This window comes from Ranitomeya imitator, chromosome 2, assembly GCF_032444005.1.
Source record: "Ranitomeya imitator isolate aRanImi1 chromosome 2, aRanImi1.pri, whole genome shotgun sequence".
In the NCBI taxonomy this organism is placed as follows: Eukaryota; Metazoa; Chordata; class Amphibia; order Anura; family Dendrobatidae; genus Ranitomeya; species Ranitomeya imitator.
The window spans coordinates 82,079,408-82,093,917 of NC_091283.1; the positions used below are offsets into that span (position 1 = coordinate 82,079,408).

General features: G+C 49.2%; 1 protein-coding gene across 4 annotated transcripts in view; it reads right to left on the reverse strand.

Annotated features, from left to right (window-relative positions):
* Positions 1 to 14,510, reverse strand: part of ATP11C (ATPase phospholipid transporting 11C) — a 192,471-nt gene that overhangs the window by 58,490 nt on the left and 119,471 nt on the right. For all 4 annotated transcript variants that reach the window (XM_069747029.1, XM_069747030.1, XM_069747032.1 and 1 more), the window contains exons 9-14: positions 12,377 to 12,441; positions 11,036 to 11,117; positions 8,875 to 9,025; positions 6,702 to 6,899; positions 6,314 to 6,463; positions 4,796 to 4,953 (exon numbers count right to left, since the gene is read on the reverse strand). In XM_069747029.1, coding sequence (XP_069603130.1) covers positions 4,796 to 4,953; positions 6,314 to 6,463; positions 6,702 to 6,899; positions 8,875 to 9,025; positions 11,036 to 11,117; positions 12,377 to 12,441 — 804 coding nt within the window. The remainder of the gene's footprint in view (positions 1 to 4,795; positions 4,954 to 6,313; positions 6,464 to 6,701; positions 6,900 to 8,874; positions 9,026 to 11,035; positions 11,118 to 12,376; positions 12,442 to 14,510) is intronic.

The window sequence follows — 14,510 nt, forward strand, 5'->3', positions numbered from 1 at the left end:
GACGAACAGGGCAGCTCAGAAGAGGAGGAAGAGAAAGACGACGGACAGGGCAGCCTAAAGAAGGAGGAGGACAATGGACAGGGCAGCTCAGAAGAGGGAACGACGGACAGGGCAGCCTAAAGGAGGAGGACGAACAGGGCAGCCTAAAAAAGGAGGAGGAGGACGGACAGGGCAGCCCAGAGGAGGAGGAGGAGGAGGAGGAGGAGGAGAAAGACGACGGACAGGGCAGCCTAAAGAAGGAGGAGGAGGACGGACAGGGCAGCTCAGAGGAGGAGGAGGAGAAGAAAGACGACAAACAGGGCAGCCTAAAGAAGGAGGAGGAGGAGGACGGAAAGGGCAGCCCAGAGGAGGAGGAGGAGGAGGAGAAAGACGACGGACAGGGCAGCCTAAAGAAGGAGGAGGAGGACGGACAGGGCAGCCCAGAGGAGGAGGAGGAGAAAGACAAACGGACAGGGCAGCCTAAAGAAGGAGGAGGAGGAGGACGGACAGGGCAGCCCAGAGGAGGAGGAGAAGAAAGACGACGGACAGGACAGCCTAAAGAAGGAGGAGGAGGACGGACATGGCAGCCCAGAGGAGGAGGAGAAGAAAGACGACGGACATGGCAGCCCAGAGGAGGAGGAGGAAAAAGACGACGGACAGGGCAGCCTAAAGAAGGAGGAGGAGGAGGATGGACAGGGCAGCCCAGAGGAGGAGGACGGACAGGGCAGCCCAGAGGAGGAGGAGAAGAAAGACGACGGACATGGCAGCCCAGAGGAGGAGGAGGAAAAAGACGACGGACAGGGCAGCCTAAAGAAGGAGGAGGAGGAGGACGGACAGGGCAGCCCAGAGGAGGAGGACGGACATGGCAGCCCAGAGGAGGAGGAGAAGAAAGACGACGGACATGGCAGCCCAGAGGAGGAGGAGGAAAAAGACGACGGACAGGGCAGCCTAAAGAAGGAGGAGGAGGAGGACGGACAGGGCAGCCCAGAGGAGGAGGACGGACATGGCAGCCCAGAGGAGGAGGAGAAGAAAGACGACGGACATGGCAGCCCAGAGGAGGAGGAGGAAAAAGACGACGGACAGGGCAGCCTAAAGAAGGAGGAGGAGGAGGACGGACAGGGCAGCCCAGAGGAGGAGGACGGACAGGGCAGCCCAGAAGAGGAGGAGGAGGAGAAAGACGACGGACATGGCAGCCCAGAGGAGGAGGAGGAGAAAGACGACGGACAGGGCAGCCTAAAGAAGGAGGAGGACGGACAGGGCAGCTCAGAGGAGGAGGAGAAGAAAGACGACGGACAGGGCAGCCCAGAGGAGGAGGAGGAAAAAGACGACGGACAGGGCAGCCTCAAGAAGGAGGAGGACGGACAGGGCAGCTCAGAGGAGGAGGAGGAGAAAGACGACGGACAGGGCAGCCTAAAGGAGGAGGAGGAGGACGGACAGGGCAGCTCAGAAGAGGAGGAAGAGAAATACGATGGACAGGGCAGCCTAAAGAAGGAGGAGGACAACGGACAGGGCAGCTCAGAAGAGGAGAACGACGGACAGGGCAGCCTAAAGAAGGAGGAGGACGGACAGGGCAGCCCAGAGGAGGAGGAGAAGAAAGACGACGGACATGGCAGCCCAGAGGAGGAGGAGGAAAAAGACGACGGACAGGGCAGCCTCAAGAAGGAGGAGGAGGAGGAGGACGGACAGGGCAGCCCAGAGGAGGAGGACGAACAGGGCAGCCCAGAGGAGGAGGAGGAGGAGAAAGACGACGGACATGGCAGCCCAGAGGAGGAGGAGGAGAAAGACGACGGACAGGGCAGCCTAAAGAAGGAGGAGGACGGACAGGGCAGCTCAGAGGAGGAAGAGGAGAAAGACGACGGACAGGGCAGCCTAAAGAAGGAGGGGGAGGAGGACAGACAGGGCAGCTCAGAAGAGGAAGAAGAGAAAGACGACGGACAGGGCAGCCTAAAGGAGGAGGAGGACGACGGACAGGGCAGCTCAGAAGAGGAGGAAGAGAAAGACGATGGACAGGGCAGCCTAAAGAAGGAGGAGGACAACGGACAGGGCAGCTCAGAATAGGAGAACGACGGACAGGGCAGCCTAAAGAAGGAGGAGGAGGACGGTCAGGGCAGCTCAGAAGAGGGAACGACGGACAGGGCAGCCAAAAGAAGGAGGAGGAGGAGGAGGACGGACAGGGCAGCTCAGAAGAGGAGAACGATGGACAGGGCAGCCTAAAGAAGGAGGAGGAGGGCGGACAGGGCAGCCTAAAGAAGGAGGAGGAGGGTGGACAGGGCAGCCTAAAGAAGGAGGAGGAGGACGACGACTGACAGGGCAGCTCAGAGGAGGAGAAGGATGAACAGGACAACCCAGGAGGAGGAGGAGTAGGAGGATGAAGGACAGGGCAGCCCGGAGGAAGTGGTGGACAACTGAAAGGGAAACCCAAAGAGGAGGACGATAACGGACAGGGAAACCCAAAGGAGGAGCATGACGACAGACAGAGAAGCTGAAAGGAGGACGAGGAAGATGGACAAGGGAGTCTGGAGGAGGACAGGGGAACATACGTTCTTGATTGTTTGATATAATTGTAAAGTACTGCAGATAACATTACAGTATTTTGTGACTTATTATACAGCCTCGCAAGTATTATAAGTGCTTAAACATGTTATACACTAGGTCCAAAAGTTTGTTCTCTGCCCTATAGACAGGAGAATGCGGCCATCACTGCCCGGAAGAGCTACAAATACAGACTGTTCCCAGGCCACTACTGACTGCAGCTTCTGCCTATTCTGCAGTATAACGGTGGTGAATTTCTTTTTTCTCTCAAAAGCATCTTTTCTGGTGACAATGTAAAATATGATATTTTACCGTTGTACAATGTGTCTTATACAAAGGAGTTCACTATATTTTTTGCTTTATCACTAAGAAATGGTCTGCAGTTATCGCAGTTTCTCCAAATAGACCAGCAGGGGGAGCTACCACACTGCAGATTACCAATCCCCTCCCATGAACTATAGTAACCAGAGGTCTGTCCAGGATTGTGAAAGCAGACAGCTGCTCCAGAAGCAGCATTGTGAGGACTGCTGACAGCACTAATGACCCCACTAAACGGAAGCCTCTTAACACCTGACGGAAGCGCTGATAAAGTGCTGCAAATGCATGTGACATAGTTCCACTATACTTACAGAATTTATAGAGGAGGCAATACAGGCACCTGGAAATACACGGAAGACAGATGTGTAGACATGTGTACACACAGCGCAGCTACTCTGAGGACTGCCTGCACGGAGATCACTATGGATGCCAGTCTATCCACCTTGTACACCTCCGCCACCTCCTCCATACACATGTTACAGGGCCTCCGCCACCTCCTCCATATACACGTTACAGGACCTCCGCCACCTCCTCCATATACAAGTTACAGGTCCTCCGCCACCGCCTCCATATACAAGTTACAGGGCCTCCGCCACCTCCTCCATATACACGTTACAGGACCTCTGCCACCACCTCCATATACAAGTTACAGGGCCTCCGCCACCTCCTCCATATACACGTTACAGGAGCTCCGCCACCTCCTCCATATACACGTTACAGGGCCTCCGCCACCTCCTCCATATACACGTTACAGGGCCTCCGCCACCTCCTCCATACACATGTTACAGGGCCTCCGCCACTTCCTCCATATACACGTTACAGGGCCTCTGCCACCTCCTCCATATACACGTTACAGGGCCTCCGCCACCTCCTCCATACACACGTTACAGGAGCTCCGCCACCTCCTCCATATACACGTTACAGGGCCTCCGCCACCTCCTCCATACACATGTTACAGGGCCTCCGCCACCTCCTCCATATACACGTTACAGGACCTCCGCCACTTCCTCCATATACACGTTACAGGGCCTCTGCCACCTCCTCCATATACACGTTACAGGGCCTCCGCCACCTCCTCCATACACATGTTACAGGGCCTCCGCCACCTCCTCCATATACACGTTACAGGGCCTCCGCCACCTCCTCCATATACACGTTACAGGACCTCTGCCACCTCCTCCATATACACGTTACAGGACCTCCGCCACCTCCTCCATATACAAGTTACAGGGCCTCCGCCACCTCCTCCATATACATGTTACAGGGCCTCCGCCACCTCCTCCATATACACGTTACAGGGCCTCCGCCACCTCCTCCATATACACGTTACAGGGCCTCCGCCACCTCCTCCATATACATGTTACAGGACCTCCGCCACCTCCTCCATATACACGTTACAGGGCCTCCGCCACATCCTCTGTATACATTAGACAGACCCTCATCCTCCGTATGCAGTGCACAATTGACCACCGCTGCATTTACACAGGCTTTTCAGAGCCCTGATACTGGGTACTGGTGGGAGTCCCAGGGGTCAGACCCCCAGCAATTGGCAAGTGATTCTGATTCTCTGTATATATGGGTATATAGTTTAATAGGGTATAACTTCTAAACTTAAAGGGATTATGCAGATTTGAGGGCACAGTCTGCAGTCACTTATGAAGGATTACAGCGTACAGTGTGCGCACAGTTAGGTTTCCTGGTACTGAAGGAGCGAGCCAGTGTTACATGACCGCACATATGTGATTTGTCACACAGTGACTGCAGACTTTGCTCGCAACCTTAGACAACCCCTTTAATGTGGTATTAGGAGCACAAACTGGACGTGGCTGAGCTAACCTGCATTTTGGGGCGTTCTCGCCCACTGGGGACACGTCTCAGTGGCGCTTTAATTAGTCCTCTTATGTTGTAAATATTGGTAACAATGTAAGTGTAAAGCACAACTTATGGAGCTTATACTTGGACTTACTTTTTGGCTCCGTTCACGAGAGCGATTTCATCCGGAGAAGAGGAGATGTAAGAACACTGGTTGTCTGGTGACACCTCGGGCCCGTCAGCCTGACACTCGTCCTTCATCTGCACTGTATGGCACAGGCACAGCGCCCGGAGGAACAGATCTTCCCTGTCCTGGAGGTATCAAAAACATCAGCGTGACACAGCGGCAAAACGTATCTAGTGCTATGCCACCTCACCCGGGCCTGGCAGATCCTGCAGATTATAGGAGGCTATGGAGCTCTGCTCACAATACAGAACAACCGCATGTCAGGTCCTACTAATTCCCTGGGTTCACACTGCGTTAGTGTGACTTGTTTAACGGACTACGTTACACCGCGGCATAACGCGGTGTAACGTACTCCGTTAACGCCGCCATTACTTTCAATGGCGGACGCATCGCTAGCGAACACCCACAATGGGCGTGCGCTAGCGATGTGCAGTCATTGAGTGACGGACCCGAGATGCAGGCTGCAGCGTTTCCGGGTCAGTCACTGCTAGCGCAGATGGAGCTAGCAGATGCTCCATCTGCGCTAACGCAGTGCAAACGTCGGCACTTGCGTGCAGTCCGTTTAACGCAAGTGTGAGCCTTTTGGAAAAAATATGTATGTGGTCAATTTAAGGAGCGCTATGGCTATAGAACATACTGAAATGGATTAGCTGTAAACAAACCTTTTATTAAACCACTACGCGATTCGGCAGCAGACCGCTAGCTTCCTCAGGTGGATTCTGAACTGGATCTTGGGCCCACGTGACCAGATCAGGAGGCACAGGAGCGGTCCTGGAGCAACAGAACAGGAGTGCACGGAGACGTCCGCTACCGGAGATGTGCAGGGTGCACAACCCTTCCAGGTGAGAGGCTAATCCCCCCACCTCCCATTGAAACTTCCCAATCAAACCACCCGCTGCTTCTCATGCTGCGCTCTTCCAGGTTTATTGTCTTCCATTACCATTGTGCCGTCATATGCTGAGAATGTCACTCCTGTATTTACACCCTGAAAATTCTGCTGAACCAGTGAGGTTTCCAGATCAAGTCGTAGGGTCGTGTCGCCTTATTGTTCGGCATCAGTTATTACACATCAGCGGTGAGCACAATTTACAAGACAGGAGAGTTTCCTATAATCCGTAAAAACTGGATGCTATATGGTTGATGCGCATGGGATCTAATTTTGTTGCGACTCGGAGAGTCTCATCGAAAATATAGAGAACACTATTGCATGCGGACATTTTTTTCATTCGGATATTTTGTCTGTGTCGGTCATCTGACCAGACCCATAGAACAAAACTGGTCCGAATTACGATTGTGTGAATTTTTGCCTTTTTATCGTGTCCCAGAGCCCGGTCTTACGGGAATATAACATGGGAGACATTTCTGAGCCTGTATCACAGCCACGGGTTTAGTGACCCAGCTTCCACCATTATAGATCTCTACAACTACGCTGGTTTAGGGTCACTAGAGCAAATGAACTGGTGTTACTATATAGGAGAGCATTACCGGCGAAGCTTTTCCGTAGACTCCAGCGGGACCATCGGTAGAGTGCCCGTCCACAGCATCGCTGTACTTGTAGCCATCTATGCAGCATTCAATAAACTCCATGGAGTTTTCGGTGAGCGTGCCAGTCTTATCAGTGAACACATACTCCACCTATGGAGACGGAAAGGGATCAGTTGTCTTGTTAATTGTATCATTGTTAGGGGACATACAGTAATGTATATGTGTGAACTTAGGGTGGAGTCCCTTATTTAGCGACGATCATCTCCTGCTCCGGCCATTTTGGATGGACTGCGTCACAAGAAGGGTTTTATAAACTAGACACCCACTTTAATAAATGAGGAAGAGGGAAGATTAACCATTTCTCTGCATTTTACAGCTGCTCCCATACCTGGCCGAGCTCTTCATTCAGGTCAGAGGTGTTCACCAGCGCCCCCTCCTTCATCTCCTCGTCATACATCTCCTTATCCCACGCAATGAAAAATGATCCCAAAAACTTTTGCATTTCCACAGTGACATACATAGATACAGGAATGATGAAGTTGAACAGAACCATGAAGGAAAGAAAGTCTGTAAAAATCTTCAATATCTGTAAACAAGGGGAAAAAAATATATATTAACCTGCGCTGCATTGTGGCATGTCTAAATATCAAGACTTTCTGAAATTCTGAAACCAACTGCAAATATAAGAGTGCCCTCTTTTCTTAATTTATAAATGTTACCCATTTATAAAACCTTCTGAGTTTAGCACCACTAAGAGATATCTCCACAATATAAGGGCGCTCACATCAATAAATTACAAAAACCTGACCTGCACATCCAAACATAGACTCAGTGTGAACAGGTGCTGAACCCAGAGTCGCCAACTCGTATATAGTTAAGTAAATAAGGCAGCACACTGCAGCGCTAGAACATACAAATTGAAAACACGAAATTTGAACTGCATTACTGCACTAGAAATATGAAAAATGAGAGCTTTTAGCGCATACCCCTGCACAGAGAGAGAGAATTTGAGTCCAAGAAGAGGTTTCACATGCACCCATTCAGATGGAGACGTTTATTCTCAGCGAGGTAAGGCAAGCGTAGGACCTGGTATAAGAGAGATGCCGTAAAGAGGCTACCAGGTACACATAAAATTGGCCATTTTTATGCGCTAAAAGCTCTCATTTTTCATATTTCTAGTGCAGTAATGCAGTTCAAATTTCGTTTTTCAAGTTTGCATGTTTTAGCGCTGCAGTGTGCTGCCTTATTTACTTAAACACATCAATAAATTATCCATGTTAACAAGTTGTTTTAATTCATTTTTCATTACATTTACTTTAAAATTCCTGATGTGTGACCAATTGAGCGCCAATGTTATGCAAGGCGGGAAACTCCTGAGGTGCCCCCCTCAAACCTGGGACACCCTTGAGGTGCCCCCTCAATCCTGGGAAACCCCTGAGGTGCCCCCTCAATCCTGGGAAACCCCTGAGGTGCCCCCTCAAACCTGGGAAACCCCTGAGGTTGCCCCTTGAATCCCGGGGAAACCCCTGAGGTTGCCATTTGAATCCCGGGGAAACCCCTGAGGTGCCCCATCAATCCTGGGAAACCCCTGAGGTTGCCCCTTGAATCCCGGGAAACCCTTGAGGTGCCCCATCAATCCTGGGAAACCCCTTAAGTGCCAGCTCAATCCTAGGAAACCCTTGAGGTGACTCCTCAATCCTGGGAAACCCCTGAGGTGCTCCTTCAATCCTGGAAAACCCGAGGAGCCTCCTCAATCCTCAAACCCCCGACATGCCTATTCAATCCTAGGAAACCTTGGAGGGGCCTCCTCAATCCTCTGAAACCCCTGAGGTGCCTCCTCAATTCTCAGAAACCCCTGAGGTGTCTCCTCAATTCTCAGAAACCCCTGAGGTGCCTCAATCCTCAGAAACCCGAGGTGCCTCCAAGAAACCCCTGAGGTGCCTTCTCAATCCTCAGAAACCCCTGAGGTGCCTCCTCAATCCTCAGAAACCCGAGGTGCCTCCTGAATCCTCTGAGGTGCCTCCTCAATCCTCAGAAACCCGAGGTGCTTCCTCAATTCTCAGAAACCCCTGAGGTGCCTCCTCAATCCTCAAACCCCCGACATGCCTACTCAATCCTAGGAAACCTCAGAGGGGCCTCCTCAATCCTCTGAAACCCCTGAGGTGCCTCCTCAATCCTCAGAAACCCAAGGTGCCTCCTCAATCCTCAGAAACCCCTGTGGTGCCTCCTCAATCCTCAGAAACCCCTGTGGTGCCTCCTCAATCCTCAGAAACCCCTGTGGTGCCTCCTCAATCCTCAGAAACCCCTGTGGTGCCTCCTCAATCCTCAGAAACCCCTGAGGTGCATCCTCAATCCTCAGAAACCCCTGTGGTGCCTCCTCAATCCTCAGAAACCCCTGTGGTGCCTCCTCAATCCTCAGAGACCCCTGAGGTGCCTCCTCAATCCTCAGAAACCCCTGAGGTGCCCCCTCAATCCTCAGAAACCCCTGAGGTGCCTCCCCCTCATATCCACAACTGTCCAGACCAAGATACCATTCGGTTCTAATACACTATAAAGTATACCTTAAAAGACTCTTTTTCCTTGCGAGTTTTCTCGTTGTACCACGGCTCATCATTGGCAGGATTACTCTGCCATACGTATTTTAATGTGGTACAGATGGACGCTTTGGAGACCAGGATGAACAGATAAACTATTAAAAAGGCATTGATTGATCTGCATCATTAAAAGAAAAGAAAATTATTTTAGTTAACCACCAGGTATAAAATAGACACGAGTGAAATATGATAATGTAACTTTCTATGCGGAAGCAGCTGGCCAAAGGGGTCCGGCTTTGAGACAGCATAGGATAATCCCAAACCCTGTCAGTCACATATTACGCCGACATCTCAACACAAACAATTTCCTCCTGTTTTGAGAAAGAAGGAACTACAGAAATCCTGAAATATGGATAAATTTCTTCTAATGTTTTAAAAAAAGGAAAATTACTAAAAAGTTGTTGTGTCAATATTCACTGGACAACCCCTTCCTATTTGTTAAAAATTCTCCTTTAACTAGCAAGTACTGAAACTAGTTTGTAATCCTTCCCATCCCGTTACATAAGGATGCCGGGCTTTGTGCAGTTCCACACGGAGATACAGGCTGTGCTCCTACAGCCCACCATGGTCCTCCATGGGAACAGCAGCCAGCTTTAATATTCTTCCAAGGAGGTAACCAATTAACGCTTTAAAAGAAGCGTATCATCAAAAAAAGTATAGTTGTATAAATCAGGTTTTTGTATTGCATGGATCTTTAAAATAAAAATGGCAATCATTTTTTTTTTTCACAATACTATGTTTAATTTTAAAAAAATATATTGGAACCCTCCAATTTTCACACTGAGCACTGGGGATTTTTAGACTGATACTTCTTGTCCTTTCAGCAAGGGTTTACAGCAGGGTCACAAGGACAGGTAACACCTCTATACACAGGACCCACCAATCACAGAGGGTGATTTCACACCTGTCCTCCCTCCATTACAACGACCCTTGCACACACTCAACAGAAAGTTCAATACAAAATATAGGGTCGGGTTCTGACCATTGTGGCTATATACACATGTTGTTTCCTAAAACAATAAGAAGTTAAAGTCTCAAAAAGCCCCAGTTGTCCGTTTGAAAATGTCAAGATTTTTTTTTTTATTAATACAGATTGTGACATGTAGAAAAGATAAAATAAAACCTTGCCAAAAATAAAAGTTACATTTAACACAGAACCTGATTAAAGGAATGTGTCATCAGAAAATGACCTATTGCTTAAAAGTAGGTGCAACATAAATACAGAGTAACTGAACACTTGATAATTTCTGGGCGCTGCACCACCAGACCCAGATTGCTCAAGGACAGTTTCTCTGGAGTGTTTCGGTCATATATAGTAATGGTCCCACTTCTCCATTCATCATCCATAGGACTGATGGAGAAAGAGCGTGGTGTTCAGTCCCAAGGACAATGACTGGAGCCATTGGTGCACATTCAGGTCCATTTTTCTATTCAAACATGGCACTCCTGAGCGCAGTCCTTGGGATTAGGAGGTCAGGTGGTCTCCTGGGCTGTGGAGTCGATAAGCCAAACCTCTGACTCAGACTCCTCAATTTCCATGACACCAGCTCCACCAAAATGGGCTCCGACTCCAACTCCAGAGCCCTGGTGGTCTCTAGGCCATCAACAAGTTGTCGCCTATCCTGTGGATAGGTGATAACTTGCATTTATGATGGAAGATCCTGATGGCCAAGACCCCCACTGACGCAAAGAACAGGGGTGCTCAGGTGTCAGGTCTTCAATCTCCATTACATTGTACAGGAGACAGCACCTAAGCACACCTGTGGGAACGCCCCCTAAATGAGTGAACCCCATATCCTAGGAAAGCTTTCCATTTCAGTCTTCTACCCCTCCATCCCGCTTGTACCCTACTGATTGGCAGCAGCTTGCGTGCGTAACACACTACTCATCCTTACTGCTTGTCCTTGAGCTAATAAACAAGACAGAGGGAAATCCTTTAATTAGAAGTCTCCCGGAAGATTATATTGAGAGGTCTGAAAAGAGAAGAAACCTTGTCCCTGTCAGCGTTCATAGGAAATGCACAGGACGGCTTATCTGAGCAGATAGAAGGCCGGCGTCAGCGGCCGACATGGGAACATATTCTAGAAAGTGTGCCGCCGACATGTCCCTCACACAGAAACACACTCACTTCTCCACTGCCGAGCGCTTCTGGGACTTTCCTTGGTAGTTTAAAGCCATTTTGGTCTCCATGCCAGTGTACACCGCGACACCTGAAGAACACAAAAGGCGGGAGACTGAACATAGGCCAAAATGCTGCAGAGCGCAGATAAGAGGGCATTAACGCCGGGCGTGTCTCCGACACCTCCAGTACCAGCAGAGAACATATAAACCGTGCAGGGTGTGTACCCAAGGGCAGCGCTAACTAAAACACATCATTACTTTGGTGTGACGGACACAACTTTTTATTTTCTTCAGTTCAGTTCTTCAGATTTCATTGCTTCTTGCAGTGATTGGGCTACAGAGGGAACGCCACCCAAACACAGGTCTGTACATTATGTATCACACATGGACCTGACCACCGTCTGCTGTGGCTCAGTCACCTCTAAAGGAATATTCCCAAGATTGGAAGTTATCTGCTTCCTATGGGATTGAGGATAACTTCTAGCGATGAGCGAGCGTGCTCGGATAAGCTGTTATCAGAGCTCATGTGCTAAACGAGCGTATTGGGAGGACTCGAGTCCCCACGCCTGCATGTCTCACAACTATTCGACAGCCGCAACACATGCAGGAAATAGCTGTTTGTTAGGCAATCCCCGGTCTAGAAGATGCAAATCCTGCAGCCGCAGGGACTCGAACATATTATCCGAGCACACCGAAGATGCTCGTATAGCACCTTATCCGAGCATGTTCGCTTATAACCTTTAACTTCTAGATCTCCCAGAGTCAGACACTGACCAAGAGGGACGGAGTCCCTTGAAACGCATTGGTTAACTTTTTGCCCCAGCAAAGCTCCGTAAGCTTCGTGACGTCACACGCTGCAGAGCACTGTCGGCCATTTTTCTCAGGAACGCCACCGGCCGGGGCGCTTCTGGCTCTGCGCGTCCTCTAGCTGTTCCTGCCACCTGGTTATGTGGAATCCTGTACTGCAGCACCCGCAGGACACCACATCAATCAGGACCGCATTCCATGACCCAGGGAATTAGTAAGTGTCTGTCATTTTTTACATATGACCGCTATTAGCAGCAATGTTTCTAGAACTAGTGGTTTAGTGGCACACCAGTTGTCTAAGTGGTAAAGTTTATTATTAACAGCCAGCTTAGTATTTTTAGCCCGATACTTCAGTTTTTTTGTTTTTTGCTTTTTGCCCTCTATTTTTATAGTTGTGACAGAGGTGGCACAGTATCTGTCTGGTATCAGCAGCTCTCGCTCTTAGCGCCAGTGTGGTACTAACAATCATGGGTATAACAAATGCACTAATACAACCCTTGTCTTTGAAGAAGCAGACTAGGTGAAAATTCCTCACACTTACCGTAAATTCTCTTTGTATTTTTTAACGTAGCTCCTTTCAGCAGCAAATTTTCAGGTCCCAAAGATCTAAATCAATTGAAAAGACAGCACAGTATTACGGAAAGGACAACACTAAGGTTCTAAAGTGATGGCACATCTCTGGGGGGGTGGCGGGGGGGTCACCATATTCTTGGAAATTTAAAGCAACTGCGTATATAACCCCCGCAGCTTTTTTCGTTTTTGTGTTTTTGCTCCCCTTCTTCCCAGAGCCATAACTTTTTTATTTTTCCGTCAATATGGCCATGTGAGGGCTTATTTTTTGCGGGACGAGTTGTACTTTTGAACGACACCATTGGTTTTACCATATCGTGTACTAGAAAACGGGAAAAAAAATTCCAAGTGCGGTGAAATCACAAAAAAAGTGTAATCCCACACTTGTTTTTTGTTTGGCTTTTTTGCTAGGTTCACTAAATACTAGGTCTATGTGCACATGTTCCGGATTTTTTGCTTTTTTTTGCTATAAAAACGAGATAAAACCAGGAAAAAAAACGCTCACATTAAGCATCCTATTATAAGAATGCAATCCGCATATTGTATGCACATGCTGCGTTTTTTTCCTGAGCGGAAACGCATTCTTAATTTGCTGAATCGCGGGGATTCCGCACACATAGGAGTGCATTGATCCGCTTACTTCCCGCATGTTGCTATGCCCACCGTGCGGGAAGTAAGCGGATCATGTGCGGATGGTACCCAGGGTGGAGGAGAGGAGACTCTCCTCCACGGACTGGGCACCATGTAATTGGAAAAAAAAAGAATTCAAGTAAAAAATAGTGATATACTCACCTTCCGATAGTCCCCAGAGTTCTCCCGCCTCTCAGCGGTGCACGCGGCGGCTGGGATGCTGTGTGTGAAGGACCTGCGATGACATCACGGTCACGTGAATTCATCCCAGGTCCTTCGCACACAGCATCCCAGCCCACGCATGCACCGCTGTAGACATCGGGTGACGTCGGAAGGTGAGAATAACTTTTTTTCATTTTTTTTTATTATTATTATTTTTAACATTAGATCTTTTACTATTGATGCTGCATAGGCAGCATCAATAGCAAAAAGTTGGTCACACATGTCAAACTCTGTTTGACAAGTGTGACCAACCTGTGAATCAGTTTTCCAAGCAATCCTACATATCGCTTGGAAAATGCTAGCATTCTGCAAGCTAATTACGCTTGCAAAACGCTAATGTTTAGCGGGAAAACGCATGCCAATTCTGCATGTGATATACCCGCGGCAGGACTTGTGGAATAAGCCGACCCGCGTCGAGGAACCTGCCGCTTGCACTGCCGAGGACAGGGCGACACGTCAGAGGGTGAGAATAATGTATTTTTTTTTTATTATTATTATTATTCGTAACGGTAGGTCTTTTTACTATTGATGCTGCATACGCAGCATCAATAGCAAAGAGTTGGTCACACAGGGTTAATAGCTGCATAACCGGAGTGCGTTACACCGCGCTCCGGTAACGCTGGCATTAACCCTGTGTGAGGGCTGACTGGAGGGGAGTATGGAGCGGGCACTGACTGCGGGGAGGAAAGAGCGGCCATATTGTCGCCGGACTGTGGCCGTCGCTGATTGGTCGTAGCAATGGTCGTGGGCGTTTTGCAGTGACTTGGATTCCATGACAGACAGAGGCCGTGACCAATGAATATCCGTGACAGACAGAAAGACGGAAGTGACCCTTAGACAATTATATAGTAGATATACTGCGCCATAAAGGTTGATGGTCCCATAAGATGCTCCATAGAATAATGTAACCCCATATGCTGCTCCATAAAGGTTGATGGCCCCATAAGATGCTCCATAGCATAATATGCCCTATATGCTGCTCCATAAAAGTTGATGGCCCCATAAGATGCTCCATAGAATAATATAACCCCATATAATGACGCAGAAAGGTTAATAATGACCCCATAAGATGCTCCATAGAATAATATGCCCCGTATGCTGCTGCGATTTAAAAAACAAAATTACATACTCCACTCTTGTTGCTGAGGGAGAGGTGCCAGGGTCCTAAGCAGGCGGTGACACCAGCGCGCTATGGGGGCCAGGTGCGGGAGTAGCCGCTGACTCAGGACACCAGCACTTGCGATATTCACCTG